Source organism: Onychostruthus taczanowskii, unplaced genomic scaffold (genome assembly GCF_017590055.1).
Source record: "Onychostruthus taczanowskii isolate IOZ18803 unplaced genomic scaffold, ASM1759005v1 scaffold1, whole genome shotgun sequence".
Lineage (NCBI taxonomy): Eukaryota > Metazoa > Chordata > Aves > Passeriformes > Passeridae > Onychostruthus > Onychostruthus taczanowskii.
Genome location: NW_024496525.1, coordinates 33,969,862 through 33,989,242, shown reverse-complemented (window position 1 = coordinate 33,989,242; position 19,381 = coordinate 33,969,862). Strand labels below are relative to the sequence as shown.

General features: G+C 50.3%; 2 protein-coding genes and 1 long non-coding RNA gene across 7 annotated transcripts; 2 read left to right on the top strand and 1 right to left on the bottom strand.

Moving 5' to 3' along the window:
- The first annotated feature begins 1,903 nt into the window (after positions 1–1,903).
- LOC121332752 lies at positions 1,904–2,970 on the top strand. The gene is made up of 2 exons (XR_005952196.1): positions 1,904–2,027; positions 2,728–2,970. It is a non-coding gene; the product is annotated as an uncharacterized LOC121332752 (long non-coding RNA).
- A 240-nt stretch (positions 2,971–3,210) lies between these two features.
- AKAP5 (A-kinase anchoring protein 5) lies at positions 3,211–5,921 on the top strand. The gene is made up of 2 exons (XM_041398486.1): positions 3,211–4,446; positions 5,257–5,921. Exons 1-2 carry the CDS (start codon positions 3,358–3,360, stop codon positions 5,728–5,730), a joined length of 1,563 nt encoding a protein of 520 aa, XP_041254420.1. The 5' UTR covers positions 3,211–3,357; the 3' UTR covers positions 5,731–5,921.
- A 9,821-nt stretch (positions 5,922–15,742) lies between these two features.
- ZBTB25 (zinc finger and BTB domain containing 25) lies at positions 15,743–19,368 on the bottom strand. Of its 5 annotated transcripts, none has more exons than XM_041402181.1 (3): positions 19,332–19,368; positions 18,484–18,663; positions 15,743–17,329 (listed from the first exon to the last, which is right to left on the bottom strand). In XM_041402181.1, the coding sequence occupies exons 2-3, from the start codon at positions 18,654–18,656 to the stop codon at positions 16,192–16,194; spliced, it is 1,311 nt and encodes a 436-aa protein (XP_041258115.1). In that variant the 5' UTR covers positions 18,657–18,663; positions 19,332–19,368; the 3' UTR covers positions 15,743–16,191. The 5 variants fall into 5 exon arrangements, 4 of the variants coding, with proteins under 4 accessions (XP_041258115.1, XP_041258132.1, XP_041258124.1 ...); XM_041402198.1 differs by lacking the exon at positions 19,332–19,368 and adding an exon at positions 17,754–17,930 and having other exon boundaries at positions 18,484–19,305; XM_041402190.1 differs by lacking the exon at positions 19,332–19,368 and adding an exon at positions 18,955–19,305.
- Between the last annotated feature and the right edge of the window lie 13 nt (positions 19,369–19,381).

Genomic DNA, 19,381 nt, shown 5'->3' with positions numbered 1-19,381 from the left:
CCTAGCTAAGTACTCAGTGGTTTTCTTCTCCTCCTGTTGCTTAGAGAAAAAACTAATTATGTACAAATTTCTAATCTGTGGGCTATTTGTGGGCCTGGTCCTTAGCTGGTGTTATGGCCATCCGTCCCCCGTGCTGTGCTGTTGTGAGAGCACTGCACCGCATCCTGTAAGAAATAACACAGATTTATGGTTTTAGGTAGTGCTGGGGGCAAGAAAGAGGAGAAGGTGTTGCTTGGTTGACTTGTTGCATGTCACTAGCACCACAGAAAGAAAACAGGATCCAGCTGGGCCAGGATCTTCTGTCCAGCTTACCCAACTTCTGACCTGATCCTTTGCTTACCTTTTATTTCCCTTTCACCACAGCCATTGGTGCTGCCATCTGCCCCTGGAGCGTCAGGAATAATTGGATTCCATGCAAAGTGCTCCCAAGGGAATTCATGGCAGCCTGCCTCCATCACACCACCACATTCCCCAGCCTCACATTAGCCATCCTCATTGTCTGCTTCCCTCCCTCCTGCCTCCAGCTGCAATGAGGGAAAAGCTCCTTGCATTGAAGGGCCTCACTTGGCTTTAATAAAGCAGTGGATCATAATTAGAACCCACCACCCACCTCAGGAGAGAAGCTGTTTCCAAATGAAGTTTATTATCCTGAGTGAATGCGAGCAAACACATCTCAGAGGGGAGCTTTTAAAAAGGCAATTCCTTGTGATGCTCAATGCACTTTTTCTGCCCTCCTGGCTGGCGTTTCAGCCCAACTAATCCATTTTGTACCTTTTCTCCCATGAAGAAGCTGAGGAGGGGGGAGGCCATGTGTGTTTTTTCTAAGCCTGGCCTACACTGGAAGCCACTTGCAAGTTCAGAGTGCTGCTTTGCTCAGTTTCTCGTGTGCAAACATGCTGTGAAGCAGTTAATGTCTCTAAAGCCTTTGTGGGCGTCAGCTCCCCGTGGAGATGAATGGGGACGTTCGGGCATCTCAACTGCAGTTTCCTGTAGTTCATCAGCTGCACTGGGAAGTCCTTTTTCTGGAGGTTCTCCCATCAATCATCACAGCTGGAGACGTGATTTTTTTTAAGTCAGATCTCAGCTGCTTTGGAGAGAAGAAAGGCTCTGATGAAAGAGGCACTTTCTCTGGTGTTTTGGGCATGGATTAGTTTGAAGCCAAGAGCTGGCTGTCCTTATCTCCACCTCCAAAGGTGCAGCTCCTGCAGCACCTCCAACAGTGAGTGCTGAAAGCTGTGAAGGTTTCAGGTGGGACACAAAAAACAGCTGCCAAGAGCAAGACCCCCTCCCTTCCCAGAAAGCCAGGAACGCCCCAGCGGTGCCTCCTCCCGCGGGGTGTGCTCCGGGCTCCCTTACAGTGCCTCCTGCTGCCGCTGGCATCCAAACTACAAACCGCAGCTCGATTTCTGGGAGGACCTCCACCTCGAGCTGAAGTTGGCGGTTTTCGGGTCTGCAGCTGCTGCGCACAGCCTGGGAGGGGACGGAAGCTTCCTCTGCCAGCGGGCGAGGGATCCTGCCCCGCCAGGAGAGCGGTGCTGTCCCGCCACAGGGCGGGATGCTACCCCGCCAGGGGACGGGGATGCTGATCGCCGAGCGGGGAGCGACGCTTTCCCACCGGAGGAAGGAGGCGGCGAGCAGGTGCCGGCCGGGGCCGCCTCCGCGGTGGCTGCCCTCGGAGCCCCGGAGGGGTCCGGCCGTGGGGGGCTCCCCGCGGCCGGGCGGGTCCTGCTGCGCACCCGCGGACGCCCCAAAAACTTCCCGGGCGCGGGGGCGGCGGAGCCGGGCTGCGGGATGCGCTCGGGGCACCGGCTGCTGCGGGTGCGCGCTCACACGGCTCTGACAGCTCCGCTCGCTTTCCCCTTAAAATAGCCTCATTAAAATAATAACCATTTTTTAAAAAACCCAGATGTGCTGCGGGGGAAGCGTGCCCCGGAACCCCCTTTTAATCACCCTGCTCCTGAAAAGCAGAGCACGAAATGCCGTGTAAAGCCCTGCCCGGAGCCCCCGAGCCCGTCCTGCAGAAGTTGGTCTGCTTGTGGTAACAGCTTTTTGCATCGTTCTATCCAAAAGGTTCTGATGATATTTCGAGATAGAGGTCTTTTTTTTTTTTTTTTTTTTTTTTTTTTTTCTGCTAAGGTTGACAGGTTGACACACATCTTACAACATCATGTCTTTGATGAGCACACACGGTGTTAATTGAGGTTGCCATGGGAGGCATGCACGTAGTATAAATAAGCTCCCTTCTTGCCATGTGATTTCGCTTTTGTATTCCTCAAGCCTCCTTTTTGTATTCTCTGTTTTTGCATATTGTCATATGGTGCATTAAAGATAAAAATATCTGCTGTCTCAGGGTGTAATTTCCCTAGCTGGAACTATAAGTGCATATGGAGCAGTGGGGAAAGGATTTAGCAAACCGTAGGAGAAGGAAATATGTGTGTGCCTGTGTAATAAGTATTCACCATAATATGGGCAGTTATATAAAAAAAAAAATCCCTTTTTACCTCATAAAATAGCAAAATAGTACTTTCTGTGATGGAACATCACTGGGTTGACATCTTGTGGCCTTATTTTGCCTTTGGATATTGATGCTAATTAGTGAGAAAAACCTGCTATAGTGCATCCAGCCCTGGTCTGCCTCCCAAAACGAAATGTTTAGGGAGAAAAAACTTTTTAGTACTTTTAAAAAAATTTCTCTACGGGTCTTATCACTCATTTATTGTGTTCCAGATAAAAAGATGAAAGCCTCGGTCATGCTTTGCAGCAAATTTCATGTAACACGCGAGGGGAACTGAAGCAGAAACCAAAGCCAAGGCAAAGCAGCATCTGACCTTGTCACTGGGGGGCAGAAAACAGCCGCTGGTTCCACTGGTGCTTCGATCAAGCTCCCTGGGCAATGTGGAATTGCAGAGAGCTCACAAAGTGCAAGTTCCCTCCAGGTCCGTGGCGTGAATAAAAATTGTTAATTCTTGGCTTGATTTGTCATCCTTTGGGGGAAAAAAAAGGTATGTGAGACTGGCCATTATACAGTTAGACCAAGCACAACTGGAAGTGGGTTGCTCCAGAGATGAGAGTGACTGAGGCCAGCAAAGCCAAGGAGAAGCCTGTTCAACTGCACATCTACCCGGGATTCCTTGGAGAGGTGATAAAGTGAGTAATAAGGCAAAGTGGGAGTTACAAAGTGGATGTGACAGCTCCAGCAGAACTTCTCACTGCCACATACGCTCCTTACAAAGCAACTAACATTATTTGGAAATCTATTTGAGGAAAAAAATGCACTTTGAGCGTCTCTGCAGTTCTTGTGTCTGAAGCATTGATTAGGAAAATCGGCAGCACAACACCAACAAAAGAGAGGAGAATATGGTGAAGGCAGCTAAGGAAATTGAAATGGAGAACCCTAGAGAGGCAGAGGCTCCCAGCACAGGGGCCACATGTTCCCCACCAGAGGAACAAGCAAAAAAACCCTCCATGCTCTGTTTTAAGAAGCGGAAGAAGTCCTGTAAGAAGGGGCTGACTGTGAAGGATGCGTGCGAAGGAGCCTCAGAGGAGAAAAGCCAATGTGTCAGCGCTGACCAAGAGGAGGCCAAAGCTTCCAATCCATCACGATCCTCCAAAGGAACCTGGGCAGCCATCAAAAACCTTGCCAGACCTCAGAGAAGGCAGAAGTCCTCCTCACGGAAGAAGGTGCCCTCTGATTCCCAAGTGCAGCTGGAGGTGGATGCTGAGGACAGCTGTGCACAAGACCTCCCAAAGAAACGGGCAAGCTCTGGGGTGAAGATGCCCTGTGTGAGGTTCTCCAGAGGTAAGAAAAAACCCAGCCCCTCAGAAGCAGTGGAGGAGTCAGAGGGCAGTGTTCAAGCAAATGAAGCGATGGGTGTTGTGAATAAGGCTAGTGAAGAGCCAGAGGATTTGGCCCCGACATACAAATCTGAATCCCTCAGCCCAGTCTCTGCCCAGGAGGAGAAGGATATGGCAAAGCAGGAGCAGCATAGAATGAAGGAGGACCAGGATACAATGAAAGAGGACCAGGATACAGTGAAAGAAGACAGCCATACAGAAAAGGAAAGTGGCATCTCTGTTGGGAAGAGTGAGCCCTCAACAGAGCCCACACGTGATGCAGAACATTCAGAGTGCACTGTTCAGTTGGAGATAACCAATTCAGAGACATTTGATGAAACAGCCCAGGACAAACTGCAGGAAGGGAGTCTGCCCCAAACCACCGACCATGTGGAGGGCAGGGAAGTTGCTCCCGAAGCTGTTTCTAAAGATCAACCTGACAATGCCCCTGAAATCACAGAGTGGCAGGAAATCCCTCATATCTGCAAAGAGATGCCTGAAAGGGATGAATTGGAAAAGAGCATAAATCTTTCTAAAGAGTGCAAAGCCGAGGAGTCTGTAACTGATTTCAGTGAGCTGGCATCTGGAGGTGATGCAGCGAGTGTGCAGGAGGCAGCAAGTGTGAAGGATGCAGTGAACATGCAGGATGCAGTGAGTGTGAAGGATGCAGTGAGTGTGCAAGAGGCAATGAGTGTGCAAGAGGCAGCAAATGTGCAGGATGCAGAGAGTGTGAAGGATGCAGTGAGTGTGCAAGAGGCAGCAAGTGTGAAGGACGCAGAGAGTGTGCAGGAGGCAGAAAATGTGCAGGATGCAGCGAGTCTGAAAGACACAGCAAGCTTGCAGGATGCCACAAGTGTGCAGGATGCAGTGAGTGTGCAAGAGGCAGCAAGTGTGAAGGACGCAGAGAGTGTGCAGGAGGCAGAAAATGTGCAGGATGCAGCGAGTGTACAGGAGGCAGCAAGTGTGAAGGATGCAGTGAGTGTGCAAGAGGCAATGAGTGTGCAAGAGGCAGAAAATGTGCAGGATGCAGCGAGTGTGCAGGATGCAGCAAGCTTGCAGGATGCCACAAGTGTGCAGGATGCAGAGAGTGCACAGGAGGCAGTGAGTGTGCAGGAAGCAGTGAGTGTGAAGGATGCAGCAAGTGTTAAGGATGCAGTGAGTGTGCAAGATACAGCAAGCTTGCAGGATGCCACAAGTGTGCAGGATGCAGTGAGTGTGCAGGAGAAAGCGAGTGCCCAGGAAGCAGCAAGCATGAAGGATGCAGTGAGTGTGCAGGCAGTAGCAAGTGTGCAGGATGCAGCGAGTGTGCAGGAGGCAGTGATTGTGCAGGATGCAGCAAGTGTTAAGGATGCAGTGAGTGTGCAAGATACAGCAAGCATGCAGGATGCCACAAGTGTGCAGGAGGCAGTGAGTGTGCAGGAGACAGCGAGTGCCCAGGATACAGCAAGCGTGAAGAATGCAGCGAGTGTGCAGGATGCAGCGAGTGTGGAGGATGCAGCAAGTGTGCAGGAATGCTCCAGCCGTCAGATACTAGAAGCAAATGCAGGTGCTGGTGTCAGCATCGTCATCACCATCACCGAAGCTGAGGACTCTGACAACACCGACTCTGACCAGGGCTATGAGCCATCCCCAGTTTTGCACCAAAAAAAGCAAAAAGGGAATAAAAAATCAAACAGGAACACTGATGTTGGCCAAAAAGAGGGCCCTGAGGCTGGTGGTGGTCCCCAGGCAGAGGAGAAAGGTCTGGGTGACCAGGGGCACAGAACTGGTGAGCAGTACGAGCTGCTCCTCATAGAAACCGCCTCCTCCCTCGTGAAGGCGGCCATTCAGTCATCCATAGAGCAGCTGGTCAACGAAATGGCCCTGGAACAGAACAAGCACAACAGCTTTCTGTGATGGCAGCCTTGCCCCAGAGAGAAAGGGCAGAGAGAGTGATTTCAAGCTCCATTTGGCCTGCGGGGTGTGTGGAGAGCTGGGAGAGCTCCCAGTTAATTCTGTAGTTATTCTGCATGCCCGTTCAGTTGTGTCTATGTGAAACGGATCCCGGGACGTGGGCAGACCCTGCTGAGAGCAGCGTGTCCCCTGGGGCTTCAGACAGCACCACTGACCACAGCTGCGGAAAAATTAAGGTGTTACAGTGACTGTATTTTCACTTATTGGCACATTTATGTCAAGGCCACATTTCTGCTGTCACCCGTGCCCTGTTTCCCCGCTGTTCGTGCTGTGGATCTGTACATACCATGTGTTGGAAGAACGGCCCTGAGAGGCAGTGGGTGCCCGACCTGCTGCTGGGCTGGACTCGGGGCACGCTGAAACAGCTGGAGGCTTGCTGGGCCTTTATTGCAGATGAGGAAGAGCGAAGTGTCTGCAATATTAACAAGAAAACATCGATGCCAGGCTGTGTTTTGTGCTGTGAACCGGCCCTCGCTACGCACGGGCGCCGGGAGCCGCGGTCACTGCTGTGGCACGAAGCCGCCGGGTTCCAGCGAGCTCTCTCCTTCCTTCGGCCTCTCCCTCTGTCAGGAGCAGCCTGTGCATCTCCAGACACGCTAAAGCTCAGCATCAGCCTCGCCTTGCTGACCCCGGGCTGCGCCAACGCCAAGAGAGCGACAGCGCCTCGTCTGCTGGGGGAGCCTTTCCCGCGCCATCGAACTCAACGGGAAAAATTCCCTGCGGCATCCCGGGCGTGGGCTGGGCGGGAGCAGCCCTGCCGCAGGCAGCCCCTCGCCTCCTTCCCTCCCTCCCTCCCTCCGTCCCCATGCCGGTGTCGTGCTGAAGCTCTCCTCAGATGTAGCATATTTTTTTATACATGGCATGTGATATAAATAGCAGCGAGCTGCATGCGTGTTAGCAGTCGGCATAGTTTGGGAAGCTGCAGGGTGCTGCCGGGATCGCTGCCATTAGGTCGCTGCTGGCGGAGCCCGTCCCGCACCGCTCCCCGCTCGGAGCCCTCCCGCCCTCATCCAGCCCAGGCATCCCTTGGGAATCGTGCGGTGTGCCCGGCTCGCTGCCATGGCTCTGGCACGCCATGTAGCTCGCTCTGAAACACGCAGGGAAATGCTGGAGCAATCTTACCAAAGTCCTCAGGGAAAAAAAAGTCCTGACATGAGGGCCTGAGGACATGGCTGGGAAATGCCAGGACGAGCCTCCTGCTGTCAGTCCCCGCGAACTGCCCTGCCCCGAGGGGTTTGCACCGGAGCAGCGTGTCTGTGTGTGAGCATCACCTCCAGCTACCAGCACTCCAGGAGAAAGGGGCCTTTTAACAACACGGGATCGCATCTGCGTGGCTGGGATTTGTGTCCAGCTGTGGGCAAGGCAGCGTGTTCCTCTGAGAAAATTCTCCTGCGTGTTCCTCAGCCGGCACAGAAATAGCAGCTGTGCTTGGCAATTGCTCACTGACCATGAGCTGAGATTTCCCTTCCCAGCACAGACTTTGGATTCCTGCTAAAATACAAGGGCTGTATCTGTCCCTCCTACCCGGTGCACAAAAATATGTTTTAAACCTTGATAAAACATCTTGATGTCATGAGAGGACTGCGAGCACGAGAGCCACAGCTTATCTTTGTGCAAGTAAAACTTAAAACAACCCAGAGGGTGGTAAAGAAAAAAAAAAAAAAGTCTTTTTTTTTCCTGTGAATTTGTTTATTAAGTTATCAGCTATTGATAATTCAGTGTGTACAATTTTAATGGCTTTGTACTTCATACTGGTCCTTCCAGGTATTTTGCCATAGTTTTGAAAAAGGGACTTTTAAAGGACTTTTAGATGTACCTTTGGAGCTGCCACAGCACCCCGGGAAGAGCCATCCTGATGCTGGGAGAGGCTTACAGGGTTACACTGGGCACTGTGGCAGGCTGGTGCTGAGCAAAGGGCTGCAGCATTGCTGTGGGATCCCACTGCAGCCAGCTGCAGAGGAGGATGCCCAAGCTTTAGTAAATAAACACAAAATTACCCCACAGGGCCAGGCTGTCATCCTCTGTCAGCCTGCTAAACTGTTTTGGGAGGATTTGGTGTTATTTCAGTATTGCCTTTTAGGTGAAACATGTCTTCAAAAAAGGAGGAGAATGGCAGAAATGCCCATTCCAGCCCTGCCCTGTGACTCGCTCCACGTCAGGGGTTGGGTTTGCATCCTCTCTTGTATCTGATTTTCCCTCTGTTATAGCTGTACATAGAACTGATGATTATTTCATTAAAGCTGAATGTACCTGTTGTTTTCTCACCTTGTGATTGAGTGGGCAACTATGGAGAGATTTTATATGTGAAAGGATTAACTCACAGTGGTGCTCCGTTGTGTCCAGCTTTTTCAGGCAGTCATACAGTGAGCAGAGAGAAATCTTAATGTTGGTGGCAGATCCAAATTCTTTGGAGGTTTGCTCCTCCTCTGCCCTTTCTGTGACATTTCCTTTTGGTTGCTGGTGAATAATTTCTACTACAGAGTCCTGGCTGCCCAGGGACTGCTATAAGGAATTTGTGAAGGATCACAAATCTCTGGCAGCTAAGAAAAGCCATCCTGCTGCCCCATGGTTAAATTCCCTATTAGATACCCTTTGGCACCAGAGGAAAATGTCTGAGGCTCTGCGGACTGACAGGGGTGGTGCTGACAGTGTTCAGCTTGGAGCTGGAATTTTGGGAGGGGGAGCAGCACATTTGGTGTTTTGGCACTTTTTGGGACAGATAAAATTGATCTCACACCCTAATTGGTTTTGGGGTTTTGGGGTTTTTTTAATAACATCCTTCATATAATTTCTTGAGACAGTTTAAAGCATACACAAAATACGGGGGAAAGGAGTTATAAATTTTAAATAGTATTAATACTATCTATTCTTTCAGGTTTACAGAACAAAATATAGGCTCATAACAACTGCTAATGACTTAATTAAGACTCTCTACTCCTTCCTTATGATTAGGGAGCATTAATAAAACATTTATTCTTTCACAGAAGGAATGATAAATTCAGTACTGTGAAAGAGTGTTGGGAACCTGTGAGGATGTAGCTGTGTGGCTGTGACAGAGCACCAGAGCCTGACTTTAGGACCATCATCCTCACCAACAGCTAAAATAAATCTGGAATTATCATAGAATCACAGGATCATTCAGGTTGGAAAAGACCTCTAAGATCACTAAACACTGCCAAGGCCACCAGTAAACCGTGTCCCCAGGTGCCACATCTACATATTTTGTAAATCCCTCCAGGGATGGTGACTCCACCACTGCCCTGGGCAGCCTGTTCCAATGCTGGACACTACTCTCAGGGAAGAATTTTTTCCTGATATCCAATCATTTTTATGGCTCTATTAAGCTTGCTTCTGAGCTGTCTGGCTCCTTACCCAGAAATTCATTGCTTGCTGCCCTCTGAATTATGGTTCTTCTGCCCACCCCACAGCCTGTGCTGCTGCTTTTGTCCCAGATGTTTCCAGTGCTCCCCTCAGTGGGGACAATTCAGCTCCATATCAAACAATCCCTATCCCCGCTTTGCTGTGTCATTTTGAATATTTTCATCTCCCACAGCTTTTTTATATTAGCAGCAAAGAAAAGGGTGTTTAAATAGCACAACTCATACCCAGAAAGGCTTCCAGGGGGATAAAAAGCTTTTCTGTTAAGTCAACACTGAGCCCAGCAGAAAACAAGTGTATCCATTGAAAAGTTCCTTGTGGAAACTGCCAGTAGACAATGATGGCACATACAAATATTGCATTTTCTTTCCTGCCCTGGGACACCAGAAATGGATTAGAAATGCATTGGGGCAGATCTCCAGCTGCTGAAGGTCATGGCAGCTCCATAGGCTTCAAAGGACTGACTCTACAGCAGCCAGGAGTCTGGTGTTTGAATCCAAGGTGCAATCCCTGCATAAATCATGGACATTCTCGTATGCAACATGTATAAAAGGTTGTGGGGAGTTCTGTTGTTGTTTTTGTGGGGTTTGGGTGGTTTGGTTTTTGGGTTTTTTTAAATGTTTGTAAGAAACTGAGTAAATTCACAAAATATGTGGGAATCCTGTTTTGCACTTGGGATGGATGGATGGATGGATGGATGGATGGATGGATGGATGGATGGATGGATGGATGGAAGCCAGGCCCATGTGTTACAGGCACTGTAGCCCTGATGTTTCCTGTGTTATAGATAGAACCTTTCAACATGAGTAACTCAAAATGAACTGCTCCAAGGAAACAGATTGATTTAAATAATTGCTTTAATATGATTTTCCCTCTGCAGTTTTATTTCCCAGAGAAATGGTTCTTGTCAGCTCTTGTTGGGTAGTACTAAAATAATGAAATAGTTTTCATTTGCAAATGGACAAAATCTTAACATTAAATGTGACTTTAAAAAAACAGCTAATCAGAGGATGTTATTTCTTTTACAATTATTTAAGCTACAATACAGGTTAATGTTTTTTTAGGAGGCAGATGTCTTTCTTTTTGCAGAGAATTGTGAAGAGTGCAGTTCTGTGCCAAATGATGGGATTTTTCTGCTGTGGGGATAAAGTCCACTTAGCCAAAAAGTGGATTTCAGCAAAAAATACCCAAACCCCGCATTTTAAAGTAGGTTTCGTTATATAAAAACTGACAAACAGGCTGGATACAAAAGGGAGGGAGACGGTAAGAAAACATGTTTTGCAATTCAGATTGTTAAGATGAAAGTATCATGTGCAGCTCGAGCTGGCAGTTACCCTGTCAGTGCTCAAGTCAGACCTCGCAGAGATCTGCCTTCCAAACCTCTTTAATCTGGAAGAGGTGACACCCCCGTTTCAAGATGCTCCAGCATCTTCTGCAGGCACCGCTGTCCTTTCGGGAGGTGCTCTCCAATGCCAGGTCCTCTCCGCTGCACGGACACACCGAGCATCACTTTGCCCTTGTCCCTGAGAGAAGATTTCCATCTGGAGAGGGATGGATGTCATCTCCGCGCCCCGGCGCCCGTCACTCGTGTCACATTTGCTCTCCCCGTTTGCCATTTTAATGAACACTCGAGGCCGCGGCGTGTCAGGGCTCAGTTCTTGACAGCTCGGCGTGACGGGAGCCTGCTGAGGTGGCAGCTGGGAGGGAAGCGCAAGGACTGCGGCTCCTCCGGAGCATCCCCCGGGAAGGGGGAGCGGCGCTCCGGCCCCGCCGCTCCCGCCTGCCGAACCTCCCCGGCTGCGCCGCACCACGGCGTCGGGCTCCAGACAGCCTGAAACCCGATTTGCATTCCATTTCCCAGCCGGAGCAAGGCAGGCCGAGGCGCTGGGAGGCTCGCAGCCCGCGGGCAGCAGGAGCGGGCCGGGGCCCGGCTGGCGAGCGCAACAGGCACAACAGGAAGGCGCGCCCGCAGCCCGACCATTAGCGCCATGAGTAAGCGAATGGGGAAAACAGCCTGCTGGGGGATGCTCGGCCCTAATGACAGGCTGGGGCTCCTGCCCTGCTGGCTCCGGCGGTGCTGCGGGTGGCGGAGGCGGGCGCTGCGGGAGCGGCTCCCTTCCCGGAGGGCTGCGGGCAAAGGTGACGCGGAGCATCCGCCGCTGCCGCTGCTCCGGCCGCAGCTCGGCGAGGCTGCACGCCCATCCCTGGGTCCGCTCTCGGTGGCTGACACCACTGTCAGCGTGCCACGAGGTTCTTCTCCTGCATCCATCACCCCCCGATGGCTCGCCGCCCCGGTTTCCCGGCCCTGGCGCCTATAGCTGGCTTTATGTCCTGGTTTCCTGCCCTGGAACATATAGCTGGCTTTATGTCCTAAACCCAATGGTTTGCAACTCCCAGGGATTGCCAAGAGGGACAGGGGGCTTTAGACAGTGTTTTTGTACAGTATTTGTGCCAGTAACAGGAGGATTCACATGGACTAAACATTGCTGCACTGCCCTGTGCATCCCAGGAGGTACCCCCAAGTTCCCAGCTGGAATCCCCCAAAGCTTCCCAGAGCCACCTCCACTCAGGTGAAACCCAGAGAAGTCTGAGAGCTTTGCCCTGCCTTTGTTCTGGGTGTGCAGCCTCTGGTTTAGAATAGTTGGTGGAGAACATTTCCTCTCCTAGGCTGCTTTTGAAGTTGTGTCATTACTTTTTCTTAATGAAACATGCAAATCCCGTAGATGCCGCGATTGCATCTCAGGGAGCTCAGTCTTGACACAGCTCTGGTTGCAAATGTTTAACCAGCATGTAATTTAGGGCACATCCATCCTCATTACCTTTTTCTTCATGATTTCTTTTTGCTCAGAATACATTTTCTTAGTGCTAGACTGCTGGGAAGCCCACTCTGTTGCAGTTGTTTTGGCAATCCTGGATGAGAAGGGAAGAGATTGAGTTTTATTGAACAGGGAATCTCAAGATCATGGCAGAGGTATGGCATGACCTGTTGGCTGATTGCTGTGGGAGGTCTTCCATAAGCCATGAAATTTGGCCACTGATAGCCCATGAATTGCATATGCTGAGGTCACTTTTCACTGCAGTTCTGAAGGCTTCACTTACACAGGATAAATACTTTCTGCTTCCAAAATACTAGAAAACTATTCAGTATCAGCATCACACTGAAGAAGTGAAATGGCATGATAGCAGTATTTCATGGCCTTGTTTTTAACTGTAATGCTCACTGCTTCAGGTTTACATCCCAACAGCAAATTTCATTGCCCTGTTCAACCTTCTCAGTGTGCACAAAAACAACATTCTCCAGACCCCACACTGCAGGGGGGATAAATACACTTTTGTCCACACACTTTAATGCACCCTAAGAAGCCTGAGAAACACAGACCTTGTTGGGTCCAGCAGCACCAGGGCACTAAAAAGATTTCAAAATATTTCAAATTACCTGTCTTGAAATAGTTTCTCATGTTCTGGTGGTTGAACCAGCCAATGTACAGTCAGTATTTTGGGGCCAGCACCCAGATACATGATGACAGCCACTGCTGCACTTAGTGGCATTTCAGAGGTTCACTTGAGCTGGCTGAAGAGTCTGCTCATGCTCAGGGGCTTTGGCAGGGAGGATCTGAGCCCAAATCTTCCCATCTTTACATAAAATATGAGCTGTAGAGCCCAAAGAGAAGGCACTTCAATGACTATGATTCATCAGCTCAGTACCCCTAATGACGGGACGTCTCCAGAGCACATGACAAATCTCCAAGGATCCCCTGGAGCTTTGGGACTTCCGCCCTTGAAGTATTCCCACCTCAGGGCTTTCTTTGCCTAAGCCCATGTGCATCCATTAACCAGTCACAGATATCTGGAAGGAATCACTAGTATAATTATTCTGCAGACTATGACAAAATTTTTTAGATTATTTAAAAAAAAAAATCAAATCCCAACAAGAAATGAGTATTTGTCAAACCCAGCTGTGCAAGTCAGGCAAATTTCCAAGCATGTACCGGCATAAAGGTTAAGCACTCAGTAATTCAAGTGTCTTCCACATACAGTAATAAAACTTCTCATGATTTATCCAGGAGCAGCTGCTGCCCTTGCTTAGCAAATGTAACTGCCCTGTAAAATTATTTTCTATTCACAAGACTTGGAGAGAATGATGTTTTTATGTTAACATAACTCGGAGCTGATGACTTCTGTCTCCAGCTTTTCCTGCTGCTTTAATTATAACAGTACTTTAACACTTGCAGTAGAAAACTGCTGAAAATGCATTTCTTGTATTGCAAATGATGCAAAAAAAGAAGAAGCCTTTGGCAGGCATTTGATGTCACAGATGTTCAGTCCCACAAAGGTTAACCAAAGTGCACCTTTAAAAGGGGGTGTGAGGATAACAGAAAACAATCCTCTACAGCTGTATCTTTCCAAGGATACACGGGAACACAGCCCCGGTTTGTGTCTCATTTCAGCTTTGCTGGTATGTTTGCAGTCAGTGCCATGGAGTCACTCCTACAGCACGTACAGCCGAGGGATGTTTGGCTCTTTTACCCAAGATCATGGCTTTTATAAAAGCTCCCTATTTAATGGGCAAGAAGAGAGCAAAACAGTCCAGCCCACGCACCTGAGGATGAGCAGCGTGTTCCTTGGGCACTGCTGCTTGCTGTCCCTGCTGCTGTCCCCAGCACTCACCTCTATTACCACTACCCTGTTACCTCTGCAGAGACAGCAAGAGCCCTTTGACTTCCAACACCAATTACTTCAGGCAAGTTAGGCACCTATTTGACAATCGGAGGTGCTTATCTACTGGCTGAATAGCTGACATTCAGTCCCTCTACAGCTCATTTCTACAGCTCTAGCCACCCCAGCAAACACTTCTCTCCGTTTTTAAATTAAATGTAGGAAGCCGAGGGAAGCAAGCACCCAGAGAAGCCAGCCCACTCAGTAAAAGTGTCACATACAAGTAAGGAATGACCATAAAATACCTCTTTTTTTTCTTTTTTTTTTACCCATCATGTAGAAATGGAGGTCAGTGGAAGCCGGAGGGCATTTGCCCAGTTATGAGCAGCCTGTTCTGGATGCGATTTAGCTGATTTAGCTGATGCTATTAGGCTGGGAGAGAAGCAGAAGGCTCTCTTCTAGGAAATGCTCCGTGTGAATGGCTCCGTGCTCAGATGCAGCATTCACAGGCCTGGGTGTCGGCTGGGTTCTGTTTGTTTGCTTGTTTTAAAGAACGGCTTTTTAAGCAGAGTTCAAATGTGTTCACACCAGAGCAGCTTTAAAGGGTACAAGCAGCAAAAGGAGCACTGGGGCTTGCAGCGAAGCACGCTCCAAACCACAGCCTGCATTTTGCAACATCATCTCGGCAGGCTCGGGGACTGGTTGTTTTGCCCCTTTGTCTGGAAACACAATTTGGCAGCTCTCAGTGGCCAATCCTACCCCTGGAGTGAGCAGCTCCCTGCCTAGGAGAAGCAGCAACCGCCCTTACAAAGACCTCAGATGGTCTTTTAATATGGCAGTGATTTAATTGCAGCTCTGGCTCCAGGACAGTATCAAAAACAGCTCGAGAGCCCGGACTACAAAGAGCTTTGGAGCAGGCGTTCTGACAGCAAACTGATCTCACACCATTGTTCAGGCTCCCCTTTTCCAAAGGGAATGACTCGGCTCCACCAGGACTGGCAGGAAGCTTCCAGCTTCTCAAAAACTGGGTAGAGATTATGCGAGCAGCTCACGAGGCTTTTGCTCTGCGCTGCAGAAGAGCTCTCTGCTCTCTAAGAATTTGGTGTGTCTCCTCAGGGCCTTCTGAGTAGCAGCATCTCTGAGGGGTGGGCTGCAGCCCATCAGGTGGGAAGCCTGGGATGAAAACTAGAGAGGGACAAACTATGAATTCAAGAGGCATGTGTATAATTTTAACCCCTCCTTGGATATTACCCTTCAGATAACAAGTAATGATAAATGAAAAGCTGGATGGGGCTTTGAGCAACCTAGTGGAAGGTGGCCCTGCCTGTGGTAGGGGGGTTGCAACTAGATCATCTTTAATGTCCCTTCCAGCCCAAACCATTCCATGATTATATGATAGACACTGGCTCTGCAAACAGAGAAAAAAATAACACGCTGTGTATTTGCTCTGAGCAAATATACAGATTGTAATATTAAAAAATGTGTTTACTCCAAGCTGTTTATAAAGTCAGAAATCATTTTCACTCAGAAAATACGTGTGTGGCATGTAATCCTGTAAAGACTTAAGTAGGGTATGTCTCCTCTCAAAGAAGAGAACACTTTGCAGCTTGCCTTCCTCCCTGCAAAGACAGTCCAAAAATGAAGCATGGTCCTAGAGGGGCATTAAAATCTGTCTTTGCTTATCCAGTAGTGGTGAATGAGGGAGGAGTAGGAAGGAGGAAAAACACATGCAAATCCCTAGAGTTTAAAAGTAAATTTACAAGACAGATGAGGACTCCAGGGCTTGTCAAAATGAAGGTTGCCACCCCTACATCAACACTGCCAATTCCCTTGAAAAGAGCAGCCTTATGGCTCCTGCAAATATTTATGCTGAGATTTATTAACTGCAGTTACATGAACAACATGAACTTCAGGATTCATCTCCTTGAGATATTTATTTTCATTAAAAACAAACTGTTTGGGAAACACAATAAGTATTTCCCTCTACACTTCCATCCATCTGGTTTCAGAAGAGCAATTCTACAGGATACAAACAGTCCTAGGCACCACACAGAGTACTAGACAATGTTTAAACCTCACACCCAGCAATACAGCCTTTACTCCAGTAAAGCAGAGTAGGAATAAGTTCACATTCAGGAAAAACATAACTGAGTTACACGGAGGCTTCCAAGAAGGACTTAGATGGGAATTAACTTGAGTTTAAAAGTTAGAGAAGTAGAAAAAGCAAGTACACAAGTCAAAGTACACAGTCCTTCACAGTTATCTCAGTGGTGAGGGGAATGGTGGCTCAAGAAAATCAGCTGCACAGAGCAGCCACTCCCTAGGTGGAGAATGCCAAAACATCCAGTTTCAGCATCTGAAGGGGGAGAATTACTCTACCAGGATCGTATCGACACTTTCTTGGATGAGATCTGACTCCAGAATACATTCATCTAAGTGGTCTTGGGACAAGCTGGAGCTCTTACCCACGCTCTCGCTGTCACAGTAAGGGTGAAACCTGGGGGTGGTGGGGCCCTCCAGCTGCTGGCAGCGGCCGTACCTGTGCTGCTTCCCTCTGTGCGTGTACATGTGCTCCAGCAGCTGGCTCTTCCGGAAAAACGTGCGGCCGCAAACGGTGCAGCTGATCTTTCTCTTCCTTGAGAAAGAAAAGTTACAGTTCAACTCCACCGGTTCGTGGTCCTTGGAGATGAGGGAGAGCTGCCCGATCTGCAGAGGCTCCAGGTCGCTGCAGCTCGGGTGCTCCAGCTGATGCTCATCCTCCTTGAGGAGGAAGGCCCCGAGGCGATGGCCATCCCCAGGCTCCCTGTCCTCAGCCAGAGGCTGCACCTCACCCAGGTCGCTGCTCTCCAGGATGGAGGCCGGGACGCCGAAGGGCAGCGAGCCCGAGACGTGGGTGTGCAGGTGCTGCCGCAGCCCGTCCCGCGAGTCGAAGCGCTCCCCGCAGTAGTGGCACAAGTGCACCTTGAGGCTGCCCTTGGCGAGGACGGGGCTCGCTACCCCCGGAGAAGGAGGGGTGCAGCTCTGGGACACCACGGGCTCGGAGTCGCACCTCTCCTGCTTTATGGAAACCGAGAGCTTCGGGCGCTCCTCCGCCGGCTTGGCCAGAGCCGCGGGCTGGGCCGCGGGGCGAGCGGCCTGCTGGTCCAGGGGGACATCGTCCAGGCCGATGGCCAGGGACAGCTGCAGCTGGGGGTGATCGCCCTGGGCCGCAGACCTGCCGCCCGCCTTGGGCAGGCTCTCCTTCGCTCCCAGGCGCTCCTTTGCCAGCTTGTGTGCCGTGGAGATCTGGATCCCGTACAAGTTGGAGGACTGGACAGGCTCTGGGGAGAAGGCCTGGTTCATCTCGATGGCGATGTGGGAGAGGTGGTCTGCGTGCAGAAAGCGGATGCCCTCCTCCAGCCGGTTCTGGCTGACGGTCTGCTTTGGCCCTTTCCCAGTGTACATGATATGTAACAAGTAACTAAATATGTCAGGCTGGATGTCTGTAGGCTGAATTTTTATGCACTCGCTGAAATAAAACAGATGATTAAGTACATACAGGGATCCAAATTCCCATCCATTACCTGCCCATTTGCTGTGAGAGCACTTTTACAAGCAGCACTCCTGCCAAGCCCTGCAGAAGTGCAGAAGCTTTGTCTGCAAAGCCAAGTGCCTGAGTCTGCGTTTATCCCTGTGATTCTGAAGACCACGTGCACAACTGCAGCTGAGGCTGGTGCAAGTGACCAGCCCTGGCCACCCCATCCCTCCCATGCAGAGCCAGCTGCAGCCACACAGCACTGCAGCGATGCCATGCAAGCTGTGCATCACCAGTGTGTGCCACTCCATCTATCTGAGCAATAAGTTCAGCTGCCAGTACTGTGTAATCTTTATGAGTATTGCACTTAAGTGTCAGCAAACAACATCCACAGGGAAAGGCAGTTAACTCATCTCACTTCCAGCCAAGGGGCGATGCAGCTGATCCTAAAGATTATCTTGCAGAGGTTCTGGAGGCCACGATCCTCAGAAAGGAAGGGGAATGAAGAAGGTTTAATCCATCACAAGCAGTCAGCCCCAGGTCAGAGGCCAGACCTTGGCACTGCTCTTGTTATACCTGCAGAACCACTCCTGACCTGGCCAGATGAAGCAATGTGAACAACAGCTTGAAATGAATTGATGATCTCAGTCTCAGCTCTTATCTCCAAGAGTCTGAAGCACAGAACTGTGATAAGGCCACAGCTTCTCGATTGTTTCAAACCTGTGGATCCTGCCAGAAATGACAGTCTCATCCAGCAAGCTTGACAACAACCTAAGGCAAAGTACTGGGCATATTTCATTTCACATGGGTAGGAGTACCAGGATATCCCTGGATTCCAAATCTGCAAGGCTCTCACTGCAGAAGATGGTGGTATTTACATGCTTTATTTATCTGGTCACACAAATGCCTCATCTCCAAAATGCAGGGTCTGATGTTGCCATACGCTGACTAAGAAAGTGGTTTTAAAGGGCAGTGCTTTCTGGACTGGGATTGTTTAGAGAGCCAAGGCCTGTGCTGGGTTAGGAAAATAATCTCAAACCACCTAACATCCCCATTTATACTCTCTTAGACTTTTATACCTTTAGAAAGAAGAAAAAGCAGAATGCTGAGAGTGGCAAAAGGATAGGAGGAGAGCTGTGTGTTCTTACCTCGTCTGATGAATAAATATCATCTTAAAATAGTTTGAAAAAGCAGCGAGCACCGCTCTGTGGGCTTTGAAGTAAACATCTCCAATGGCAACTGTGCAGTCACACAGAAAGCCAAACTCCCGCTGCATGTTCAGCTGCTGGAGGAGGAGGACGCTGTGGCCGGTGGTATCCATGGTGTGCCTGGGAGCAAGGGAACAAGACGTGCATCTCCTTAAGAAATTGGAGAGCTCCCAAAGGCTCCAATGTTGACTTCTCACCACCAAAACGAGATGGACGCCTGGCATGGAGCCTCTTCCCTCCTCCACATAGTCCCTGCACCCCAATTTAAGTTTCTCCTTCCAATACCACCGCTGGTGCTCAAACCCACGACCAATGAGCTCAAGACCTCTCGGGGACTTTCCCATCTGCCAGCTACACTCAGAGATGCTTGTCCCGCTGATTAACTACGCTCCGTAGGGTGTCAGCACTAACTTTAAACCTGGCTGGCGTTTTCCCTGTGATCTGACGGCGCTTCCTGCTGCCCCGCAGCCGCGGCGGGAGCGCGGGGGAGCGGGGCTGAGCCCGGCGGCTCCGGCACAGAGGAGCCCTGTGCGCCCAACAAAGCCCCCATTGTGCGGGCCGAGCCGCACTCGCCTCGCCCCGCCCCGCCAGCGGCCCCTGCGCAAATAAACGCTGATATTTGCTATTGTTTCCGCAGAAAATCATTGTGGGGGAGAGAGAGAGAGAGAGACACGACGCGCATCGGGAGGCGGCGGCGCAGCCTCCCCGTGGCGCGGGACCAGCGCCCTCCTTCCCTCCCTCCCTCCCTCCCGGCCCCGCGGCTCCCCCGCGCCCGCGCAGCCGCTTACCCGCGCGGAAGCGCCGCGACCGCCCGCCCCCGCTGCCCGCCCGGCAGATC